The sequence below is a fragment of the Sciurus carolinensis genome, chromosome 5 (assembly GCF_902686445.1).
Source record: "Sciurus carolinensis chromosome 5, mSciCar1.2, whole genome shotgun sequence".
Lineage (NCBI taxonomy): Eukaryota > Metazoa > Chordata > Mammalia > Rodentia > Sciuridae > Sciurus > Sciurus carolinensis.
In genome coordinates this window covers 141,248,892-141,274,669 of record NC_062217.1, presented here as the reverse complement: position 1 = coordinate 141,274,669, position 25,778 = coordinate 141,248,892, and the positions used below count along the sequence as shown (strand labels likewise).

Genomic DNA, 25,778 nt, shown 5'->3' with positions numbered 1-25,778 from the left:
GACAGAACAATGTTTAAACTCATCATCAGGTCCTATCAGTCTCCATTTGCAAACTCCAGTGGTGCCTACTGAACACTGGCTTAACCCTGTAAGGTGGCCTCTCAGACCCTCCCTGACCTAGACCTGAACCCTCTGGCCTCCACTGATGAGCTCCAGTAGGACATCTCTCTATTCCAACATCAGGGACTCTGTCTGCTACAAAGGAGGCCCAGTCAACAGTTTGCTTTGCTTGACTCACTCCTCTCTTCTTCCTGTCCCACAGGTCAGACTCTTTGTGCCAGCACCTGTCTCTTCTACCTAAAGAGCCCCTTCCCCTGGAGCCTCATGGCTGACTCTTTCTTGCCATTCACCTTTCAACTCAAATGTCACTCACCTACACCCCTCCCACCACATCTAGGTGGCCTTCACTCCCACAGCACCCTGTCCTGTCTTCCCCAGGTGCTGTTCACACTAGGGTAAGATATTTATTCACTTCCATGTAGCATTTCTGCTCCCTGTGAGAAGCCAAGCTTCCTAAGAGCAGAGACCAGGGCCTTCTGGGTCACCACTGTATTCCCAGCACAAGAACACTGTCAGCCATAACAGTGCTTAAGAGGCGCTGATGGATGGATCAATGAGGGGATCCATCCTGATCTTGGTCTCCTTCTGGAGCCATCCCTCCTTCTCTCTGATTCCATGACACTGCCTCTCCTACAGGGTTCCGTAGCATTTTTAATTAATAAAAAGTAATAATCGCCTTTAATTATTCCTTGGAAAGTCCTCAATATTAAACACCAAATATCAAATTCAGTGTTGATTTTAATGAAAGACCCCGAGGCCCTAGGAGCCCAAGGTGGGCACCCAGAGTGGCCCTGACCCGTTAAAGGAGAATCTGAGTCCTAAATCAGTTCCAAGACTCACTTCAGAAACCATGAGTTGTGACTTTACATGCAGGAGATGTCATTGCTGAACAGTTATAAATAAAAATTTATTAACTTCAATCATATTACAAACACACTGAAAAAGTTCATATTTAAAAGGAACCCATCATAAGTCCTCTTATAAAAGAAAAGTGTTTTTATACCAAATGATCATCCCTTAATTTGCCGGTGCTGCAGATGTACGTTTGCATGGATTGTTTTCTTAAAGCGGGGTGCACTGGTAGATGATCCTAGAAATGAGTTCATTTTCAAAGCACATGGTGGCTCACCACAGTGAGAGACTTCATCTTTAGAGAAAAACTAATTAGCTGGAAATAACAGACAAATCATTTCTTCTGACAGATGTGTCTGTGAAAATGGCTCCCTTTTCTGGGAGGGAGAAGCAGCAAAAAAATTTCCTCCATTCGTTCCTAAAGAGTGACATGTTGTAGAGAATGGGGTTGAGGGCCGAATTGGCAAATGTGAAGGCCACCACCCAGAAGAAGAGGGACGGCCAAATGACCAGGTCTTGCTTGAAGTTCTGGATCAAGATGAGGAGGATGGTGATGATGATGGGGCTCCACATGATGAAGAAGGACACCATGAGCAGGAAGAGGGTGCGGAAGAGCCGGAAGTCCTGCTGCGACACGCGGATCTGGTGGCTCTCCGAGTATGCCAGGCTCATGGTGAGCCTCTTCCTCGACGCCTTTGTGATCTGCAGGAAACCCAAACAGAATCAGAGCCACGGTTACGACAGGAGTCAGAGATGTTTGAGTTAGGAGCCCAGCAGCTGGAATCTGCCGTCCTGCTGCACTGGGGGTGTCTGTCTTTGGACTTCTGTGTGGAAGGAGCTGTCTCCTCTACTGCTGGCCTGCTGCCCACACTGAGGACACCCTGGAGAAATGCCACCTGGCTCACTGCCCAAGGAATAAGGTGGGTAATCACCCACGTAGTAAAAAGAGTGGATGAGGGGAAGTGAAAAGCCTGACTCTGGTGGGCTAGAGGAGCAACATGCTCAGAAGCACATCTTCCCCGTGACTGTGGTTTTTTAAAAGGCAAATAATTGTGCACAAGCAATACGTGTTCAAGGCACAACTCAAACCACAAACACTAAAGGGGAGCAAATAAAAAAATATCAAGTCTCTTCTCTAGCCTTTTGTAGCCTCCATATCTTTTGGGAGGGCTAACTAGAGGAGTGGTCTCCTGAGTGACCTTCTGGAAGGGCACCAGCCCTACATGCCTTCCCAGCGACGGAATATGTGGGTCCGCACTTGTGTGTGGGACCCAGATAGGACGACCCACCCACTCTGAACCTAGCTTCTTTTTCAGTCAGCATGACACCCTATTGCTCATTCCCTGTCACACAGAAAGAAGACACCTCATTCTCGTTATCCTATTAATGGTTGTGTGTACCCCTCAGTGGGGCTGTGCTACAATTTATCCAGGCTCTGACTGATGGATTTTTAAAAATTTATTTAGCCTTGTTTATTTGTTTGTTTGGGGAGTTGATGGTTGAAATGGTAGCACCCACTGCAGGTTGGTGATTGGACAAAAGCCACAGGAGATGACATAATGGTGTGGTCAGTCGGGCAGAAGGGAGTGTCAGACCCCCACATGAGGTTCCTTTCCTTCTGCAGGGGAGGAGAGAGTGGATTCTGGTTTGGGCTGGGTGTGGTGGCACATGCCTGTAATCCCAGCAGCTCAGGAGGCTGAGGCAAGAGGATTGCAAGTTCAAAGCTAGCTTCAGCAAATTAACAAGACCCTAAAGCAACTAAGTGAGACACTGTCTCAAAATAGAAAGGTGGATCCTGGTCTTGCCTACAGGCCTGAGTTGGGGGCTTTGGAAGGTACGTGAGACTGGAGGACGTTCATTTGTTAGGGCAGCTGCTGCCAGGGTTAGCTCCAAAATGAAACCAAGTCTGGGAAGAGCCATCAACACCTCTGGGGTGGATACTGCTTGGGAATGAGCCCTTCATCAGCAGGACCTGTAGGTACCCCCACAGTCACATGAAAACCAGAGTCAATGACCAACAGAAGGGGACAAACTTCTCACATGGGCTATCCTGTGAGTTCCTTGACTTTGAGGGCAGTCGGGGGTACTGACGGACAGCCTGTCTTCTCCATTCCACTCCCAGCCCTAGCACAAACCCGTCCTGCTCGGCAGGCACCAGAGCTTTGGAATGACTGTGAGATTGATGTTTTAAAATAAGCAGGCACGGAGATGGGAATGGAAAAGATAGTGGAATGAATCAGACATAGCTTTCCTATGTTCATACATGAATACACCACCAGTGAAACTCCACAGCATGTACCACCACAAGCATGGGATCCTAATTAGAATAAGCCATACTCCATGGATGTATGATACACCAAAATACATTCTACTGTCATGTATAACAAAAAGAACAAATAGAAAGATTTTAATTTAAAAAAAATAAATAAAATAAATAGGCATAGTCAAAAAGTGATTAGAAAGTTCTGGAATCAGATGTGTCATTAAAGGTATCTGTCCTCAGCAAGAAAGAGAAGCCTGCCAGAGTACTGCTGGTCACATTTGTTGAAAAATCACAACAATTTGATAATGTATGCCCCACTGGAGAGGTGGGGGTCCAGAGAATAAACCTCCTCAGGCACATCTGTATGAGCGTATCCATGGAATAAACTCCTCCCAATCAGATTCCTGGGGTCTCTAACATTTTACACTAATGAGAAAGGCCAGCATGATAGCATAGGGACCATGGGTGATGCAGTTAACCCTGGTTGCATGGGTTCCTGCAGGCATTTGAGTCCTGGCTCTCCTGTCCACTCCGTTCAGCTAGAGGATCTTCCTTCAGCATCAGAGATTTGGCAGTGGGATCCTGTTGGGACTAATGACACGTTAACTAACTCAGGCTGACTCCTTACTCCCTGGCAAGTGAGCAAAATCAAGGCTAAAAAAGGCGGTTTCAAAGGTTCATGACGATAAACCGGACCACCGTCAGGGATTGGTCAGTAACAGTTCCGAGAACGTGATCAGCTCGTGCTTGCCATATAGTCCAATGGGATTCTCGCCTGCGTGAACCCCCCTGCCTTGCTGACCTTTAAGCTGATTGGTTCCCGCCTAGCCCCCACCCTACATAAAAGCTGTGCGATTTCCTCAATAAACGAGTTCCTGCTGTGACTGGTCTCCCTGACACGTCTGATTGTCCTCCACCTGGAGGGCTGGGAGCAGGCGGTCAGTCGGCCCTCCCTATCCCACAGTCTGACCTTGTTGGGGAGTGTCCCCTTCCCTTGTCGCTGGTTGAGAAGAGCAAGGGTGCTTAAGACCCCGACAGGATCCCCGGATCCAAGAATGGTCCATCTACTGATATAGACTGAACAGATTAAAGCCCTGCTGCACCCTCACCCCACATCAAAGCACTGTATCTGAACCACACCACAGCTTTGCAGCATCTTGGAACCGTGTTGCTGGAGCCGGCACTCAGTACTGCCTCATTTATTTTAATGTAGATTCTTTTTAAGCAGGTCTGGGTCTGGCTGAGATTCTGCATCTCCTACAAGCTCTTGCACAGCAGCCACCAATGCTTCTGATCCAAAGACCCTGCTTTGAGTAGCCAGGGTCTCACCTCTTCAACATACAGGTTAGGAAACAGCCTCCTCAGAGATGGTTTAACCAAGCTGCTTTCAAACAGGAGTCTTGGAAGTGCTCACTTCAGAGATCAAAAGGTTCAGCCTGTGAGAGAACAGGGGCTGCCATTTAAGCCCCGCTCCCTGGCACAGGATGGTGGGTGGCTGGGTGAGTGACCACTGGAGTGACTGGAAAGTGTCCAGTATTCAGGCTCTGGATGCTCAGGGGAGATACAGTGTCCTGCCCTTGTGTATAATTCCAAGCATCCTCTGGACACAGCCAGAGGGGAGAAGGTCTGGCTGTGCCCCGTCACCTACTCAGGTTGGGTGATGCCAAAAGATAGAATAGGGTAGGGCTGGTGATGGTAGGGCTGTGACATGCTGATTTTTTGAGCCTGACATGCCAGCCTGTGACCTCTGCCCCACAGAAGAGAACCAATGAGGAGCGTCCTGACCATGACAGTGGTCCTTGCCAACTTCCACTTGCTTGGGCTGGGCTTTGCCCTGCTTTTCCTACAGGAAGAGGCTTCTGGCCACACAGTGATGCTTACATCATCTGGAAACTTGGTCACACTATGAGCTCTGTGCTAGACCCCTGGGCCCATTTCCCTACAATTCCTGAATCTCAAGAGAGGCAGCATTTAGAAGGTAATTAGCGGCAGTCTCAATCAGGGTAAGTTTAATTTCACCATCAGCATGGCTTCAACTGTTCTCCTTAGAGTACTCCTAATTCTCTAATTAAAGGATAGCTGTTTAATTGTTTCATGATTCTACATGGGTGGTTGCTTGCTCGCCCTGTGTGGCAGTTCGGGTCGCCTGTTGGTGATGGGAGACAAGAGCAGCAGGTACCAGGTGAACAGACTTCTTCCCTTCAGAAGCTTCCAACAACTGGAATAACAGGAACCAGCTTTCCCGAGGGCTCCCCCCATGTTCCACTCACTGTCACTTCTAATCTTCACAGCTCTCTGTGCATTTATGCCTTTGTTAGTCCTGCTTCACAAATGAGCAAATTCAGTCTCAGGAAATTTAAGTTACTTGTTGAAGGTCACTCCACAGATAATAAACGGTGACAGCTCCCATCTGTGAAAATCCAGCTCAGTGGAGTTAACGATTAGCTACATCATAAAGGGCTCAGGAGGGGTTGTATACCCAGCCCTCCCCTCCACGCCTCTGCTCTACAGGTGGGGTCACTCAGCAGAGGTAACCCACTGACTCACTCCAGGGCTGTGGGTCTTATTGGCACATCCAAGTCTGGAAACTGCTGTGTCGAATCAAAGTTAGAACTTGTGTTCAGGTGAAAGATGGGTGATCTGGAAGTGGGATAGCTGGGTAGGGTGGCAGATGGGCAGGCTGCAGGGGAAACACATAGCCTCCAAGTAGGGGTGTCCCTGGTGAGTGCACAAGGGTTGATTCCAACAGCACCTTTATCTCTCCTGCTGCCCACCTTATCCTAAGAATAGCATGTATCCAGAGTTGCTGATATAGTGTCTCTTACCTATTTTTTTAATCAACAGGTTGGTGGGAGCTCACTTTTACTGAGCACATACTATGTGCCAGGTCCTTACCTATCACTTGGTTTACCTCTCTAATCTCTCCCAGCATTCTCTGACATGGGTACCTGGCGATCTCCATTTTGCAGACAAGGAAGCTGAAGCTCAAAGAGGTTGGTGAACCCCCAGTTAAGAAGTCACAAAACTGGGCTTCAAACCTGGTTGAATGACTTCAGCCTGAGATCTGGATCTTAAACTAGTTTCTTCCCACTGTCTCCTCTCTCCATCCATGGAACTCCTATCTAGACTTTAATTTCAAGCTCTAATGCCGGAAACTCCTGGGAACCCTGCTGGCTCCCCTCTGGCTTGGCACCCTGCAGCGTATTTTGGTATTCCCAGCACCTGCCATGGGAACCCTGTGCTAGACCCATGAGCATCTTTCCTAGCCCAGACTGTGGGCTCCCAGGGGTCTGGGGCCTTGAACCGGGCCGAGGCCTCTGGCAGGTGCCTAACAGTGACTGTGAGGCTAACTCCTGGCCAAGTGCATTAGTTTGGGTCTTTTCTTAGCACTGACGGATGCTGTTCCTTCACAGTCCCTGCCACTTGCAGAGTGAGGAGAAGGGGCTTCTTGGTCAAATGTGGCTTCTTCCCCGCTATTCTTCCCACACTAGGTGTCTAGGCTAAGTCAACATTTACCTAGCATTTCAAATGTCTCTGGCATTGGGTAGAACGCTTGATGTGCTTCTACGTTAAACTAAGTGCTCAATTAACTCCTGAGAATTAACTCTCCTTTAGAGGCTGCTTGGTCCATCAGCAGAATCCTCAGAGGAGAGACTTCATCTTTCCAGTAGTCCACCTCCCCTTTCCATAGGCAGCACACAGCCCCCAAAGCTGGGGAACGAGGGCCAGGTGTGGAGACAGGGCTCCGTGTTCACTGCCCGAAACCTTCATGTTCACCTGAAACGCATTGTTTCTCAGGGGAACTCTGAGATAGGCTGAGGGTTTTCCAACTGCAAGCCAAAGAGTCAGTGGCTCTTTCAACAACTGTTTACTGAGCCCCTACTGTGTGGCTGTGGAGGTGGGGTTGGGGGGACAATAAAGAAACACAGTTCCAAAGGGTAGCATGGCAATGGTTGCTGGGTGATGATGTAAACCAAGCCCCAGACAGCTGGTGTTGACAGCCGGATGGAAGGCACTTAGGAGTTGCTGGGAGGCTGTTCCCTCGGGAAAACTGTCAATTGGAAAAAGCCACTAAAAATGTATGGCATGTTTGAGTCACAAAGAAAGAGGAAGCAGGGAAGGCTGGCAGCAAATATGGCCACTGCCCCACTACACGAAGCAGCTCTCCAAGGATGATTGACGGGGAAGAGCCAAGGAGAACCCCGCCTGAATCCTTGCCCAGGTCAGAACCAGCAATGAAAGTTTATAGCAGGGTTTCCCAAAGACGGTTCCAGGGAGCACTAATCCAAAGAGAAGGTCTGTGGGGTAAAGGGGTTCCGTGGTCAGATTTAGCAAGACTGCCTGGTCTATTCCTGTGTCGAAGAGCCCCAAAATACATGAGCATAACAAAGGGCCTGAAGTCTTGCAGCAAAGAATCCTGCAGAACTTTGATTATCCTAGTGTTTCCCACACTCATTGACTTTGACTCTTTCTAAAATCTTCCATGCCATGGGGCTCCAGGGAGCACAATGAGAGGCTCTGCTTTAGGACAGCCAGAGATCAGGGTGGCTTGGGAGGGGCACTCCTAAGCCCAGAGATGGGACCTGGGTTAGAGGAAGGCAGACGGGTGCAGGTCTAGAGGAGTTGTAGCTCTGTGTCCTGTGAATATGGCTGACACTGACGTTCAGATGAATTTTACAGATGCTTTTGGCAAAAAAAACTTGGGCAGAAAAGCAGATCCAGCATCTCTGCTGGATATCGTGTATTGCATTGTGAAGTTTGCACTTCAGGCAAACTCTGAAGCCCTGCCCAGACATGCCATCTACCTGGTGGCAGCTTACCTGTTTCCAAGTTACCAGCCCAGCAAACTCAAGAGGCACCAGGTGAGGACAGATGTCACAGTCCTCTGGGAAACAGGCAATGGGCAGTTTTGCTAGTGAGGTAGAAAGTAATTTTTCAGTAGTCTTACATTTACATTAACACTTATTGATTTATTTATTTGTACTGGGGATTGAAGCCAGGGTCACTTAACTAGTGAGCCACATCCCCAGTCCTTTTTGTATTTTATTTAGAGACAGGCTCTTACTGAGTTGCTTAGGACCTCACTGAGTTACTGAGGCTGGCTTTGAACTCGCCACCCTCCTGCCTCAGCCTCCTGAGCCACTGGGATTACAGGCATGTGCCACCACGCCTGGCTAACACTGGTATTTTGAAAACATCTCATCTGCTATTCTATTTTATTGTGCTAACCAATCCACTGAGACATATTTGGCTTCAGTGGAAACTGAGTCCTGAGTTAATTAAGTGAATTGCCCATGGGCACAGAGTAATCGAGTTTGGTGTAGAACCCCAGTACGATGATTCCTTGTGGTTTTCCTACTGCCCCCAAAGAGCAGGCCCTGGAGGCCTTGCAGTGTGACCCAGGCCTGAGCCTCACTCACTCAATGAGTGTTCACTGGGCACCTGCCATGGACAAGCCAGGCTCTGCTCCAGGCACAGGGACACAGCCGTGCACAGAATGTCTCGGTCCTCCAGTGGGCAAGGCAGATGATGCACAAATGAATTCACACAACCAGAGTGTGACAGGGGTTGTAAGTGTTCTGAAAAGGGGTACGTCGGGGTAATGGATCAGAGACTGAGAGGGAGTGTTTCTGAAAAAGATCCTTTTGGGCAAGGACCTATATGAAGTGGGAAGTGGGGCATCAGCAATGGAGGGAAGAGGGACCCAGCAGAGGAGATGGCAGGTGCAAAGGCCCCCAGACGTGAGTGTGTTGGCCTGTGTGAGGGACCATCCTCAGGCCAGCCTGGACGTGACAGAGGGGAGAAGATGAGCTCAGGGGGACCGACAGGGGCCAGATCACACAGGGCTTTTAGGCGAGGGCTTTGGATTTTGCTGCATGTGTGACAGGGTCTCAATTATCTTTGACCCATTATTCAGGGCACCACTGCACCATTGCGAGTCACGAAGATCCCATCCTAGGGTCTGTGACAACAGAGAGCTGACGGGGCTCTGGATGCAAAGTACTTGGAGGGTGTCGAACTGTTGCTTGGAGGCAGGTGGAGAGGAGGAGACCTCGCCCAATTCACCAGGTCCCCTCCAGTTGTTCCAGTGGGCTCTGGTCTTGAGAATAAAATGGGGGGAGGTCACTCCGCGCTCGGCAGGATGCTCGGAAGTGTGAGCTCGCCAGGGCCCTCCCAAACTCTGAGGGCTTGTGAGTGGACCCCGGAGAAGAGCCGGAGGCAGTCACTCCCTCCCAATCAGCTCTGCTAAGTCTCAGTGATACCACTTCACAGCACACTCCAGACAAAGGCTGGAAGAACAGCCTCGCCTAACAATGACAATAGGCACAATTCATTTGTCACCTGCTGCGGCAGGCAGACACTAGATGTTCTACCCATGGTATCTCAACAACCCCTCACTGTTGGACTACAGTTGCCATTTTGCTGATGAGGGATTGGGGCTCAGAGAGTATAAGTAACTTGCCTAAGGCCACACAGCAAGTAAGCGGCAGATTCAAGACTCAAAGTCAGATTATCAAAATATCCCTTTGAGTCTCTGAGGCGGCCTTCATGGCTCTTTGCTCTCCTCTTTAATACCCCTCATTCGTCCTTTACGTTGGGGCTGCATTCAACAGTTTTCTTGTGCTCCAAGGTTTCTTCCTTCAAATACCAGCATCTGTGCCTGTCTCTCCTCTTCCCCTTTTGTTTCAAAGTTCCTTGTAGAGACTGTAACTTGTACACTCTTGGCCTACCTCTGCTCCCCACCAGCACTGCACTGAGTGGACTCTTAACAAATGTCTGAGGGAATTAAAACTGTTGGGAATCTAGGGTCAGGGAACTTGGGTTTAAATCCTGAGATTCCCACTTATGAGCGGTGTGATCTTGGGAGAATTAGATAACCTCTCTGTGCCTGGGTTTTCTCATCTGTAATGCTTATTAGGATTAAATGAGGTATTTCTTGATAACATGATAAACCTTACATAACTATTTGTCAAGTAAATTTTTAAAACTTCACTCTTCCCTCACTTCTTTCCATTTAATGATCATAGCTAACAATTTTGTAACATTAAAACTATGCTAGGTCCCCTTTGAAAGCCTGAATCTACCATGCACTTGAACAAGCCCCAGATGTGTTCATATGGTGGAGAAGATTCTAGGAAGTAACTTGGGAGTCAACTCCCAGTGGACCAGGGACTAGCAGACCTGGATGGAGGTTGGCCTGGCTTTGGGTTCTGGGCATATAAGAAGGTTAGGGATCCTTAGCCACAAAGAAAGGCTATAAAAGTGGCCAGACAAGAAGTGGTCTTTCCACTTGAATATGTTTATTTAACAGATGACTCCTACGTAATATGCTATAAAACTAGGATTCACAGCTGCGCGCTGGAGAGGACTGGAAGGCTCTGGAGCGCAAATATGTGATCATGTCGGCTGGGGCAGCACCTGCCGTGCAGAGGGCTGCGGCGAGAGGCGGGGGCTGAGGTGGTCCATCTCTTTTACACCCCTGCCCATAGACAGGGGTAGACACCATTTGAGCTGGACATTCCCGGGGGGCTGGTAACCGGAAGTAAGAGGAGGGGCTGCTGGCAATATTCTCTTTCGGGATCCGGAAGCTGCTTTTATGAGTGTATTCAGTTTGTAAGGGGAACACGTAAGCTGGGTGTGCTTTTCTGTTGGCATATTATGCTTCAATAAAATGTCTTGAAAAGTGTACATTCTCTATCACTGCTGTGTTTGTGGTGGGAAAACAATGGACACAGCCCAAAAGTCCATAAAATACACATCGACATGCTGGGTGGCCATGCAGCCCAGGAATAAATGAGATAAGATACAGGAACTGATATGGAAAGGTGGTGTGATGGGGTGTGAAGTGGAAAAAGGAAGTTACGGAGCAGACGGCGTGACCTCATATCTGAAAAGAGCACCAGCTATCTACTGGGTATTTTAACTAGCAATTTCATATGGTTCATCAAACACACACAGTGTCTCCGATGATGTGCAAATTTATAAGAAAAACTAACCTCCAATAACACACTTGGGTCATTAAGAATGGCAGTGGGATGGATTTTCAGTGTCTGTGTTGAATACTTCTGTGCCTGTTTTCGATTTCAATTTGATTTTTTATGATGAACTTGAATTACTTTAGTGATGAGCAAAAAAAAACAAAAAACAAATGAGAGACTCATTCCTCACATTGCTGAGGCAGCAGATCTGGTTAGTGAAACAGGACTCAGGACTGGATGGCTTTCATCTCTACAGTATCTTCTGTTCTGAAAATCTAGATTCTGAGAATCTACCAGAAATGCCACAGCCTGAGTGAAGTTCCGTGGCAGCACCTAAAACAAACATACCTGTAAGATTTTGGAGTAACTGATCACAATGACCAGTCCGGGAACCAGGAAGTTCAAAGTAACAAAACACACATCCCAGGAGATCTCTCCAGCCAGGTTGGGCCAAAACAGCGTGCAGATCAGAATTTCCTAGTTACAAAAGGGAAAAGCACACAGATCACTGCAATGCTGGCTTCTTCTTTGGCCTTTAGCTCAGTCCCAGTTGGGGGTTACTTGTCACCACACCATGGTAGGACCTTATATCTCAGAATTCCTCCCCTGCCCACCACAACCCCCAACACACACACACACACACACACACACACACACACACACACACACAGCACTCGCCTCCGACCCTCGGGTGGCGGTAATGATTACTCCCGTTCCCCAGCAGAGGCAGCTGAGCCTCAGGTTCCAGGCTGGTAAGAACTAGAGGCAGTTCCCTTTCCTCCCACCATGGCTGAGAGGCAAAGGGCTCTCAGGCCTTCTCTTCCAAGCCTACCATTTTAAAAAGAGAAAATTGCCCCCTGACAGGTTCGGTGGACAGGAAAGGATGTGCTCCACACAAACACATGGAAATAGGATGAGGTTTCAGTGCAGTTGCACTTTGTAAGCCAAAGGCAACAGGGTCTACGCTAAGGCACCCAAGTCGTCCTCTGGAGCATCTTGAGTATGTCGAAGCCGGCGTGGTGGCGCATGTCTGCAAGTCCAAGCTGTTTGGAAGTTGGAATCAGGAGGATAGCTTGAGCCCAAGAATTTGGGGTTAACCTGGACAACTTAGTGAGACCCCCATCTCAAAAAAGAAACACACACAAACACAAAAATAAAACAGTGTGTCAAGCTGCATCAAAGAACCTGGCTGCTGAGGATGGTGGCACAGGCCTGTAATTCCAGAGACCCAGGAGGCTGAGGCAAGAGGATCTCAAGTTCAAGGTCAAACTGGGCAACTTAGTGAGACCCTGCCTCCAAATAAAAAATAGAAAGTACTGGGATGTAGCTCCGTGGTACAGCACTTGCCTAGCAAGTGAAACCCAGTATCACAAAGGAAAAAGGAGTCAGGGGGAGGGGAGGGCTGGCCATCCCTTACTCCAAGATGACTTGAGCCCAGACTCATGGCCTCTAAACTGGTGTGCCACCTTGGCAGAGGAATACACTACAGCCTCAAAGCCATGATCAGCCACAGTTCTCAGTTTCAGAGGGAAAGCCACTGGAGTGTGACCGTTTGTGACTTTGCTTCTATCACTGTGATGTGTTGAATTCAAATGTTCAACACTAGCTACAAAACTGCAACAGGTGGGAACCTCACTCAACAGTCATCAAGAGCTGCTACAACAGTTTCCTCCCACGAAGAAATATGTCAGTGAAAAGAGACCAATGTATTTGTGCACGTACTCTTCCACGCACACACTTCCCGGGTCCACTACACTGTAGGAACTAAACTATTTGGAATGCAAGTTGCCCTAAACCCTTCTAGACATATAGACCAGATTTTTAAGAGTATGTGCTATGTAAAAAGACCACATATTAGTTTTGGTGGACAAAGCATCTGAACCAATGTCCAGGAGTAATATAATCACCAAAGCACCATTTATTCAACTATTCATTAGACCAATATTTATCAAATGCTATATATACCAGGCAAAAGCAAAGAATGTTTAACATTTGCCAACATGTATTGTAACTCAGCTGTCAATCTCAAAATAGAGTCAACTCATTTTCCTTTTCAGAATTAACAGAAAATAGCAACATCTAATACTCATTGAACATGCCCTGTGCACTGGGAATCACTTTACATACATTATCTCATCTGATGCTTACAACAACCTTAAACTAAGGTTTAGAAACATCCTCCCAAAACAACAGTCTGAAACACTAAAGGTGGGGTTGTTTTTAATCACAATATTTCACCCCAAAAGCTATGTAATTACAAGAAAACTTGTTCTAAAGCAGGACAAACAGGGAGGAATGTTTTAACCACATTTGTCGTATCTTGAGAAGGGAGGTAAGAGTGTTGCTTCCTTTTCCTGCTTTGTTAAATGGCTTGCAAATGGACTAGGCATTCTAAAAATGTGCTTCTCTACCCTCACCATCCACACCTGATCGAAGACAGTTTACTAAATCTTTCTGTGTTTTGGTGATCAGAAAGAAACTTGTGTGTCTCAAGGATCTGCTGAATACTGGTAGTGAGGTTGCCACTGCTCTTTGGACAAACCCTTTAAACTCTTTACATTGGGGGCAGAAAAGCTGGTCCCTAATTCACGTGCCTGTGTGAAAGTTGTCATAATCAAAGTGGAGTTGCTTGAGCCAAACCTAACAAAAATTAATGAATGAATTAATTAAACTGGAAAATGATGAAGAAGGGTATCTCGTACATGCATGCCTGATAACAAAAACTATCACAAAGATTCTACCAAAACCATAACCTTACACAAAAATCCTTTGGAGGACACTGGTTCAGCAACTGTGTGTCCAACACTATCCCTTTATGGATCATTGTAGCTAAGGATCACTGTTTCAAAATAACTAGGTAATCCACCTCATTTTACCTTTAAAAACTCCCCCTGGCTTCAACCTCACTGAGCATGCATTTAGTTTTCCGAAGTCCTCCTATTCACATTGCAATTTCCAGTCCCTAAGTCACCATCTTTGGAGAACCTCTCTCCAGTTGTTATTTAGGTCACACCTGCGGGGTCCCAGCATTGATGTGTACATGTGAATAAATACATAGACTCTGCTCACGCACACACACAGGCAGAGAGAAAAGACTGGGAGGGTCCATGCCAGAAAGCTAACAGCGTTTGCTTCTTGGTGGGACTCTAAGTTATTTTTATTCTTCTGCGTTATCTAAATCTTCTGAAATTTCCCACAATGTGTCTTTTATAAGAGAGAAAGAAAGGAATGAAAGTTTGCTTTCAGGAAAAATGATGACAGAACATGAAACCCATGTCATCGTGAGGACCGAGCAGACCTAACCAGCTGCTTTTCAACAGAGACAATGTGCCCATCCCAGAAAGCTTCCCAAATTCCAATAATGAAGATGCCCTTTCACCTGTTTGATTTGTGGTTCTCACTCCAGGCAGGAAGTGAGATAAGGAAGTAAGATAAGAACTCTGTACAGCACCCCCTCACCCCCATCATGAGCTAAGAGGCAGTGGGACCCGCTGGGTGGCCTCGGGGATGGATTTGTGTGCTCTTTGGGAGGCATCCTATGGCATGGTTGATTAATGCAGTGGCTATGCTCATTAGAAAACAAATAAACAAGGCACCACGCCCACACTCAGAGGGCTGCACTGAATGACTTTACTTCCGTGGGAAAATCCAGCTGACAAATGGTTTTCTCCTGCAGGGTGGGATTGGTAGAGGAGTTGGGCAGCAGGTCACATCTGGAAGGCAGGGACATGTGTTACCATATCTCTGTTGTTGTTTTTCTTTTCTTTCTTTTCTCTTCTGCACATTTGAAATGTAGCCTGATTTTAAGAAGGAAATGTGAAAAACAAAAGTGCTAGGCCAGCCTGGTTTCTGAGATACGGAAGCGGAACTGGCGGCATCAACAACAGGTTAATTGATTTGCTCCACCACTTATTGACTGCAGGCACCGTGCCTAAGCCACTGAGAGGCCACAGCGAGGCTGAGCGAGGCCCTGGCCCTGCACTCCAGGAAGCCACAGACGCAGTCAGGGAGGAGGGCTGCACCGAGAAACTCCACCACAGCACAGGGAGCCACAGCGCCCAGAGCACCTCGGAGACCCGGGCAGGCTGCCCAGGAGAGCCGTGTCCATCAGGGCTGTTTCAGCTAACCTGAGGGCAGTGTGGCTTTGCTGGGGAGCTGGGACTAGAAGGGTCGCGTCTCCCTCTATGTTCTGCCCCATCCCAGTCTCCACCTCTTCCTGGCCGGCTCATCCATTTCCACAGCTTCTTTTTACAGAAGATGTTCCAGTCAGCTCCTTTCTGTCCCCAATTCTAGGCTCTAAAAATTGCTGTCCCCAACTCTAAACTCAATGCTACCTTGAGGACATCTCTGCAGGAGGCTTCCCAGGCTTGTTAAACTTTGACTATCACATCCCCAAAATGGTTCCACCTCCTGCACTTTTCAAATCAGGGCACACAGCAGCCATTCTCCAGGCTACCAGAAACCTGAGGACTGGCCTGGTCCCTCCCCACTGAAAGGAACCTCCGAGGTCCACCTTGAGAGCTCTCCTGACCCACTACCTCCTTCTCACTGGCCTATCCTCACGGACCAGCCATCTTTCACCAAGCAAGCCCAAACTCCCTTAGGGGTGTCCCTGGCTCTTCATTAGCTTTGCCAACCTTCTGGCACCAGTTCTTGCCACCCCTGCCCTCTTGGTGCCCTCTTGTCTCCTCGGGGCCATTTCCTCTGCCTGTAATGTCCTTCCTGTCCCCCAGGTCCTTGTCTTGCTTACTTCCTCTCATCTCCACACCTGATGGAGACACACTGTCTTCCAGGAGCCTTCACAGATTCCTGGTGCCCCAAAGGGTCTCTCCAGTGCTTGATCTCAAAATCCCCACTGGAATGTGCTACCGAGGACAGGGACCCAGTTGTCTTATTCAAGGCAACATCCCAGCACCTAGAAAACAAAGTTAACTGATGAAGGGATTTTCTTAGCCTTCCCTGAGGATGGGGACATCTGCCTACAGGCACTGCGCAAGTGCTGACCCCTCCTAACACTGGTGACTTATGTGAAAATGGCACCCAATTCCAGCTGTTTTCCACGAAGCTTTTCTCCTGATTCTTCCTGCAGAACCAGGGAACCCCGTGGCCATTCACCTCCCTCTTCCAATACAACGGAAGATTTCAAGGTCATTTTAAGGAATAAGGAATCCTCATTAGATATCTGCTCTTGGAGCAACTTCCCAACAGAAAGAAAACGCTAAGGTGAGAACTGGACTGAGTTTCTTTCTATTTTAAAAATATTCTCTAGCATTTAGTAACAAAGGCAAGCACACTGTACTTGTCTCTTCAGGGAACCCACACTCCATAGAGACCCACAACAACACTGGCCTGGTATTAAGTCAGAGAAGCGGGCAGCAGAAGCACCAAGTGCCCTAAGTAAGTGTCAACTCGTGGGAGAAGACACCCAGAGGAACTAGACGGAGAGGGACTACATTCTGGAACCATTCTTTGCCTGCTGTGACTTTGTGAATTTCCTCTTTCAGAAAATAAACATAAACATAAGCACACCATCTGTGGGGTTACCATGGGCTAAAGAATCAAGTTAGGGTCTGAGACCATCCGAGTGCTCAATAAATGCTGAATAAATGAGGGGCATTTATGTCATTAGTGGAGGGGGTAAAAGGAGAGGGTGCTCAGTAAATGTTTGTGAGATGAATGGACAGCACATTCTGGCCAAAGTGGATATCTTCTCCACCCGCCAGCGGGGGTCACTGCCCAGCCAGGGCCACGGCACACACTCGCAGGCATCCCATTGGAACAGGCTGAGCTGGCCTGGCCAAGATGTTAATGTTGCTAAGATGTGTCCACCCTCTTAAAATGGCTGCTTATTATTTTACAGCAATCAGAAGAATTACACTGTTTGAAGAATGTTTAAAATGATTATACCTGAAGATAAGGAAACTTATAATAGCTAGCAGTTCTTGAGCACTTAGCTGTACGTGTGCCAGGTGTTGGCCCATTAAATTGAACGTAAGTCCCCATGGCAATCCAATGGGGTCGATAGTGTCCTCACGTCTATTTAAAACAAGGAAAGTGAGACCCAGAGAGATGTGACAGCTCCCCTTCTGTCACACTACTCCTAAGGGGTCCAGAGAGGGGATTCAAACTTCAATGGAGTTTTAGAGTCTGGTCACTCTGGACTGCTGGACACCCACAACCCAAAGGCACAAAGGTCATCATGTTCCTGTTTTAGGGGGTCTTACGTGAACAGAAAGCTCTAAGGGGCACTGTTTCCAGACACTCCTTGAGAGGAAGAAGCCGGGATGTGCTTGGGGTTACTTGAGTCTCTCAGCACATGATTTGAGGAGGAAAAATACCCGCCCCCTTGTAATCTCCATGTAGTGTCCTACTGGGAAAGGACAGGCAGGACCTGTTAATATGAGAACTGAGAAACGAGGCTTTTGCTAATTTTTAATGGAAGATTTGGCTCAGTCTAGACCAGATACATCTCTGTCCCCCGGATTTTTTTTAAGTGACCACACTCCTTTTTTTTCCTATCTCTCATTCTTTTCAACTTTTTCTTTCAATTGCTCAGCCTATAAAGTGGGGTGTTTCCTACATACTCATGCAACAACCCTCAAGGAACTGGGGAGTTTATCTGTTTGCTTCCTTGACAAGAATACAGAAAATACAGAAGCAGTAGCTCCTCCTTACTCTTGGGGTACATTCCAAGACCCCAGAGAGATGCTCGAAGTTACAGATAGTACTAAACCCTCTATCTGGTATGTTTTTTTCCATACATAAGTCCCTATGATAAGGTTTAATTTATTAATTGGGCACATTAAGACATTAACCACAAACCAAAACCAAAATATATCAATTATGACAATATAACCTAATAAAAGATAATTAAAACTTAGAATTTTTGTTTTTAAATTTCTGGACTTTCACATTTGATGTTTGTGGACCTCGGTTGTCCACAGGTTACTGAAACCACAGGTAACTAAAACTGTGGAATCTTGGATAAGAGGAGACTGCAGAATAGTGTAATTCAGAGAGATAAAACTCAATGAGATTGGGGGGCGGGGTGGGAGGGGGTAGGGTAACAGACAGATAGGGGAGAAGACAAGGAAAATGGAAAGCCAGAAAGAACTGTCCTATTTTTTTTCATTACAAGCTTTCCATGGCACCTCTACTAATTTAAATAGAGATCTGGCATGTAAGTAACTCACCCCTTTAAAGCATAATTTTAGCTCATTCTCTCCCAGTGGCTTTGCCCAAATCCCTGTCCAAAGGCCCTTAAAGCCAAAAAGGGGTTTCTTCATTAAAACAAGAGAAGGGTCCCACCTAGGGAGCACAGATCTCTACAGAAGCACCTGAGATAAGAGGTTGGACCTTCTAGAAATGCTGTGGAGGGCTCGTGCATACTCATGCCCTACCAGGGGTAGAAGACAGGGTGACCCAGACACAGGAAGGGGACCCCATCCATGCAAGGACCTTGCTCAGTCCATATTAGCACAGAGTTTTAGCCTGGGGTTTTGGCTGGGAGGGGACAAGAGCCTCTTTTCACAGTGCTATTTGCCAGTAAAGCAGGACTAGACCTGAAACAACTGTCAAAGGTAAGGTACAAAATACACAACTGGAAATTTAAGATACTCTTAAAATATGTTTTAATTCCTTGAACCTCATTCCTCATTCCCCTTACCCCCGTTAAGAAAACACTGGGGAGAAATTCTCAAGTTCTATGAAAAACACAGCAATACCATAACTCAGTGGAAGAAAAAAACACCCCCCACCCCACACACATACAAACTGATGGCAGAACCCAGCCCCTAGCTGATCCCACTAGTGTGGAGTTAGGGCCTGGTTTCCACTTACTCAGAAGCACCTGCATGGTGTATCTTGACATTCGGGTGTATCTGAGCGAAGGACAAGCCTACTGCTGAGCTAGAGCACTTGGTCTCCTAGAGCCAGTAGCACCCACTAGTTTAGCTAATCCTGGCTCCTGGGGCACCTGAGGGGACATGGCCACAGGCTAACATGCTCATTGATCAAGTGCCATAGGCCTGATTCCTTCCTGCTTGTGAGTCATTCAAAACCATAACTAAACACCCCAAAATGTATTCCACACACATAAAAATAAACTACTAGGAATAGATTTTTTAGGACACACACACACACCTGCTTGCCCAGGATGCAGCCTCTATCCCCACCCCCCAAAAAAGGCCTATGTGATTGGTATGGGAAATCCTCAGAGAAGCCCACCTCTGTGTCCAGGCTGTGAGGGGCCACACAAGGCCACACACTAAGAACGTCCCTAGTGGACGGGTGTTCATCTCATCTCCAGAGTCTGAGACTGTACCCCAGGTGACACCTCCCTCCCTCCTCTCCTCTCTCTTCAGGACTGCAGTCTGTTTGTGCCTGGACTGCTCAAGGTGCCCCCCTCTTCTTCCTAGGGTCTAGGGTGAAGTTTGTTCCCTGGGGTCAGAAAACCAATGGCCTGGGTAGGGAAAGGGACAGGGTCAAGAACTCAACCTGGGTCAGATCCTCCTGTAGGCTGAGACACAGCAACAACTCACGCTTCGTGGTATTACTCACAGATCTAAGCCAGACAGATCCTCGTCTGCCTCCTCGAGGCGCGAGGAGAATGAAACACCGGGAATACATCCAGTCCTGTGGCCACTGTCTCCCACTGTGACCTGGGGCCCATGGCCGGAACCCTAAGGCAGAGCGGCAATGAGAACAGACTTGTGCCCAGAATTCCAGAAAATGGGACTCAGTCATCGAAACAAGTTTTTCACTGTCAGAGAAGCATTTTTAGATCATGAACCTCTCCACGACCCAAATGACAACTATGGGCCCGTTGTCCAGAACAAAGCTCTTCCGCCCAGTCTCTGAAATCTGCGCAACAGTTCGGGTGCCCAGAATACCCTGAAGCTACAGTCCAAGGTTCCCAGGGTAAGATTCCACGGTCTGTAATCCTTCCGTCTTGCTGCTGGAAAAACAGAATTCCGGAGAGGAAGCCAGAAGTCCTTAGGGGAAGCATTGGGTCAAACGCCCCGGGTTTCCAATGCCCTTTCTCCCCAGCCATCTGCACCATCTGCCTGCAGGTTTTCAACACAGGATCCTAACCCTTACTCGCACAGAAACTTCTCCTTTTCCAACTAAGGACGAGATACTCTGAAAAAGTTATTACTCCTCTGTTTATCAGCTTCCTCATCTGTAAAGGGAGAGTGATAAATGTAGGGTAACACCCGGCCAGAAAGCAAAATTCAATACTACGCGATTAGCCATCGCGCACGCATGAAGTTCTAACGGGCTCTTTAACTCCCCGTTATTTAATTATCCGCGCAATACTCGCATTTTGCAAGATTTTGGGGTACCCCCACTTACAGTTTGGGAGCGCTTTTCGTACATACGTCGCAGGGTTGTAGTGAGATTTAAGAAATGAAACTGCACAGAGCTGGGGACAGGGTACGGCAACAGTGCCACAAAAGCCGGGTTGTTAAACACCACCACCCTCATTCACCCCTCGGGTCGGATGCCCGCCCCTCCCCCAGCCCGCCAACGCACGGATCTAAATGAGCGCACCGACGCTCACCTGGTCGGCACCGGGCAGCCGCTGCGGAACCACGCTGAAGAAGATGAAGAGCGGCAGCGCTGCAAGCGCGGAGTAGCCCCAGATGAACGCCAGCATCGCAGCCTGCGCCCGCCGCCCCGGGCCGCGCTCTCCGCGCTGCAGGCGCACGATACACACCATGCGCTCCAGGCTGACCGCGGCCAGCGTGAGAATGGTGACGCTGCCGCTCAGGCTCATCATGTAGAACAGCAGATGGCAAGCGACCGGGCCCAGCGCCCAAGCCTCTGTCCAGCGCACGACTAGCACTAGAGGGATGGAGCTGGTGAAGAGCAGGTCCGCGCAGAAGAGGTTCAGAACCAGGCTGGCCGTCGCCCCGCGGCGCCGTCGGCGCGCCACCAGCGCCAGAGCGCACACGTTACCTAGCAGAGACACGGCAAAGATGAGCGCCAGCACGATCGTCTCCACGATGCTCAGCACCAGCCGGTGCTCTCCCTTGACATCAGAAAAGAAAGGGAAGCGGGTACGGTTGGCTTGCTCCAGGCTGCGTAGAGGACCAGTGACTGTCGTCGGTGCGCACTCAGGGGACATGCCGGGCACCCGACCGCCGGCCGCGGTCTGCGAGCGCGCTCATCTGGGAGGTGACTGAGTGCCAAGGCGGGGAAAGAGGGAGGGAGGTGGTTGCGACATCGCCCCTCTGGACCCCTCCCTCCAGAGGAGCGCGGGAGTTGGACGTAGGGAGCTGCGTCCCGGATGCGCGGGAACGAGGAAGTGCCGGGCAACACTGGCTGGGCAGGGAGGCGGCTGCGGAGGCGGAGGCCTCCAGCTCTGAGGCTGTTTGGAAGCTCCAAAGAGGCCGGAAAAGCTCACCTAGAGACTCCCCCAGCCCCTGCGGAGCAACCGCAGCCTTCTTCATCCCACAGTGAGACCGAGTGTGAAGTCATCCATCCTCCCATTTGGCTAAAATTGATTTAAGCGGGTCAGAGCTGAACTTTTGATATTGTTTTGGCCTGTGTCTTTCAGATTTCGCTGAAGAAGCTTCACCATTGGAGGTATCCCAAAACTACTTATAATGGACCCAAATTTATTTGGAGGGGGGTTGTTTTATCATTACTTAATAACGTGTGACTTCAGATGGATTAATGTTTCTGTACTCCCATGTTATTGAAGGTCTGTCATGAAGAGTTTTGCACAAAACGCATACACAGTAATCACTGATTAAATGGTATCAGTATTAGCTACTAAAATTAAAATACATGTAAAATTTGCATTCTGAACAATGATGTAAAACATTTTCTTGTTGAAAGGGTGGCCCTTCAAAATTTTGAATAAATTTGACATCGAAGATATATTCCAAGGCTGTCAGGTGCACAAGCAAGCTGTGAATGTGCTTCAGATACCCAGTAAGTGGAGTAGTGAGCAGTCCAGTTCTGTTATTGATGAAGGAACTGAGGCCTAGCAAGAGTGACTTGTCTAAGATGGCCCCTGATTAGTAATAAAAACCAGGACACCTGCTCCTGCCCGCCACCCCAATACTACTGCTGTCTAGTTTTCTGTTCTAGTAGACAGAGCTGGTTAGAGAATGAAAAGTGTACTTGTGGCCCAAGACCCAGTGAACTCTTCCCCTCCTAGAACCTCTCAGCACCCATGACCTCACCCCCCCTTCCCTTTGCCATATTCCCGGGTCTCTCTCCCTGTTGCCCATTGTGTGCAGTTGTCTTATTGTGGGGCTGGGTGTGTTAGTGTGAGGTGCTGTTTGGAGAAGGGTTGTATTTGTGTGTCTACTTATCACTGTCATGTAGGTCTGAGTTGACAGTGTGACTTCTAACCTTAGGAGCAGATTGTATGTCAGTGGGATGTGCTCAGCTTGAACCTTGACTGTGTCCAAGTTGAAAAGCAGATTGAAATAAAGGAAACTCAGATAGGGCTTTGGCAACTGTCTGATTGAGGCCAAGGGATACTAGTTTTTGTGTGAGGCAAAGATGAGCTGGGTAGGGAGAGAGATAGAGATTGAGAGCAATAGATAGATATTGATTGATTCTATTATCATAGGTTGATTGACATAGAAACAGAAAGAAGTTTCCCTAGAACAGATAGCCAGGGTGAGGTGTCTGATAGAAGGCTTTCTCTATCATTACATTCCAAGGTTTCACCAATGGCAAAATAATGAGTGCAGAGACTCTTAAACTTTCTCCATTCTCTTTACCTTCAGGGTACCCCCCAGGCCAAAAGAACGACCTGACCTTTCCCTTTACTAAGTAGCTGGAGCCCAGCGAGTTAATAAAACTGTATGTTCTAACAGCTTAATAATCTTCTTAGAAAATAATACAAATTGGGGAAAATTGTTTGATTTTTTTAAAAACTACAAGAACTTGCTGATGAGATGGGTGCATCTGTTGAGCTCTACACAACTTTTTGAAACTGGTTTGGAGTTACTGAACATAACAGTGACTTTATGTTTATTAACTCACTTGGTTCTCATACAAGTTGTAAACAGTGAGCTTTAAATCAAAGCAGTCTGACGCTAGACCATGCTCTTAATCACTAGAGCAATGCTGCTTGACTGGGTGTATATGCCTGTTTTCTGTTGCTCTAACAAAATACCTGAGGCTGCATACTTTGTAAAGAAAAGAGTTTTTAAGCTCAGTTTTAGAGATTGAAAGTTCAAGATTAGGTGATCCCATCTGCTAAACCTCTGGTGAGACCCTCATGGCAGGTGGCATCAAAATGGTGGGACAGTATGTGGAAGAGATCATGTAGTGAGATGGGAGGCCAGAGGCATTCAGGGCCAGGCTTGCTCTTTTTACAACTCACTCTCACAGGTACTATCCAGGGTCCCTTCCCAGGGTAGCACCCCCAATTACCTGGTTACCTCCCACTAGGTAGGTACAGGTTCACCACTTGAAAGGTTAAACATTCACCTTTTCAACTATAAGGTCCACCACCTTGACACTGCCATACTAGGGACCAAGTTTCCAACACATGAACCTTTGAGGACATCCAAGTCACATCCAAACCATAGCACTAGATGCTATATTTTGTCCTGAGTCCTTTTTGGTTTTTCACTCTGGGGAGTTGTTACTGGCATCCAGTGGATGCTGCTGAACACCCTGCAATGCACAGGACAGCATCCCCAGACAAAGACTTGTCCAGAGCTGGATGTGGTGATGCTTGGGAGACGGAGGCCAGAAAATCATGAATTCAAAGCCACCCAGGGCAACATAGTGAGAACCTGTCTCAAAAAAAAAAACAAAAAACAAAAAACAAAACAAAACAAAACAAAACTGTCTCATCCACAATGTTGAGAAAGGCTATACTCTAGAGACAAGACTACCTCTTAGTGCTCACCATGTTGTGGTGTCACATTAGTAGCAAAAGCCAGATTTGTCACCATTTCTTTCACAGAGGTTTCCACACCACCTCTGTAAAACCCTTAACCTGCCAGGTTGGGCTCAGCTTTGTGCCAGGTTTCACAGCTGTGATCCCTTTTCATCCCCAGAGCGAAGTACCGTCACGAGGGTAGACTCACCTCACATGTTCCTCTGAAACTAGACAGCGGGAAACTGTGGGCTGAGCCTTCATTGTGAAAGTCGTACTTATCACTGTGGTCATTAATTACTATGATCATGCTCCTTTGCCTCTTCCACTCTCAGATGAAACCACAGAAACAGAGACAAGGACACACCAAGTGTAAGTATGGGCAGTCTGGTTTCTGAGCTAAAGGGAAGTCTGGCGTTTTGGTTCCTCTTCATATTTCAAACCAAACAGGATCTATTACAGAGCAGAATGCCAAGGGGACTCATCTCTCTGTAACGATGTTAAGTCTCCCTCCTGCCTCTGCTCCCCCATCTCCTCCAGACTCCCCAACCCCATTGCCCTGAGTGTTCACAGATGAGTAGCCTCTTCAGTCAGGCCAGAGTGGCATGAAGTTAGGGACCTTCTTGCAGGCTGGGAAAGGGTCCTTGTGCCCCTTCCTCAAGGAGCCCAAGAGGTCCCTGGAAGACAAGGTTCTGAGTCCCAGACCAAGGAAATAGCATGTGCCTCACAAGGTGGGTGGGCTTGGGCAAGCATCCCGCACCTGGGAAAGGGCACATGCTCTGTGTGCCTTGAGCTTGTGACTTCTCTTCTGTCCACATCATACCTATCAGCCAAAGAAAAGTAGTCCAGATAGAAGCAAGAACACAGAAAGGCTAAAGCCACACAGGACAAATGATCAACTGCCTGTTTGTGATTTATTTACATCTAGCACGGATCATGCAGTGTCTGCCTTTAACAAGATCTGGAAGCTGGGTCATAGCTAGTACATGAAACACTATATGTAAATGTTTTTAAAAAGTGCCCACGCTGAGCAGACCAGTTAGGAGGAGGCACTCCTTCCTTGGGGTTGATGCAGCTGAGGCTCTGGGTTTGGCACTGCCTGGGCAAGGTCCCTCCCTGTGCATCTCCCACTGAGGCAACCTCAAGGCCTGGGAATTTTCTCAAGCTCATTGTTGCGAGTCTATTGCCTGAAGAAATGAAGAAAGGAGAGCAAGGGCCAGTCCTTTAGCAACTGTGTGGACCAATATTTCCTCACACCAAACAGCCAGACCTGGCCACTGTGGATGGAGTCCTAGGGTGACTGTTTCATCCAGGCAGAACAAAGGAGGGAAGCCATTCCTAAAGAGGCTCCTGCTGCCCTGAGGAGGTCTTCAGAGTCAATTGATCAAGGAGGGATTAGTCCCCACTTCTGAAATGACTCTAGGACAGAAGGAACAGTGAGGAGCAGATGACCTGTCAGGGTGGGTAGGGAGAATAAAATCAGTGACAGTAGTAACATTAAGGTACTAAGGTACTAATGTATATTCCAGACACTATTTTAAGTACTCACTCATATTAACTCATTCAATGTTTACTAAAATCCCAAAAGGTAGTGTGGTGGTTATAAAATATGGTTGCAAAATTTTTTTGATACTTCCCCCTTCAACATATAAGCCTAATTTGAGAAGGTAAATTGCTAAAACTTGCAACTATGCATTTCATGGAATATGTATATGCATGTACATATACACACAAACATACTTTATTCTTGATTATCACATAAATTAAC

The 25,778-nt window shown here is 47.8% G+C and overlaps 1 protein-coding gene across 1 annotated transcript; it reads right to left on the bottom strand.

Annotated features, from left to right (window-relative positions):
* Positions 1 to 778: 778 nt before the first annotated feature.
* Positions 779 to 21,313, bottom strand: Ffar4 (free fatty acid receptor 4). The gene is made up of 3 exons (XM_047554111.1): positions 20,717 to 21,313; positions 11,503 to 11,631; positions 779 to 1,614 (listed from the first exon to the last, which is right to left on the bottom strand). Exons 1-3 carry the CDS (start codon positions 21,281 to 21,283, stop codon positions 1,225 to 1,227), a joined length of 1,086 nt encoding a protein of 361 aa, XP_047410067.1. The 5' UTR covers positions 21,284 to 21,313; the 3' UTR covers positions 779 to 1,224.
* Between the last annotated feature and the right edge of the window lie 4,465 nt (positions 21,314 to 25,778).

Excerpts from the sequence above, each read along its gene's own strand:
- Ffar4 (XM_047554111.1), bottom strand. The coding sequence starts at position 21,283 with ATGTCCCCTGAGTGCGCACCGACGACAGTCACTGGTCCTCTACGCAGC. Across the intron at positions 11,632-20,716 it reads GGCTGCCCGGTGCCGACCAG|GAAATTCTGATCTGCACGCT; the intron begins GTGAGCGTCGGT and ends TTTTGTAACTAG. Across the intron at positions 1,615-11,502 it reads GTTACTCCAAAATCTTACAG|ATCACAAAGGCGTCGAGGAA; the intron begins GTATGTTTGTTT and ends GGTTTCCTGCAG.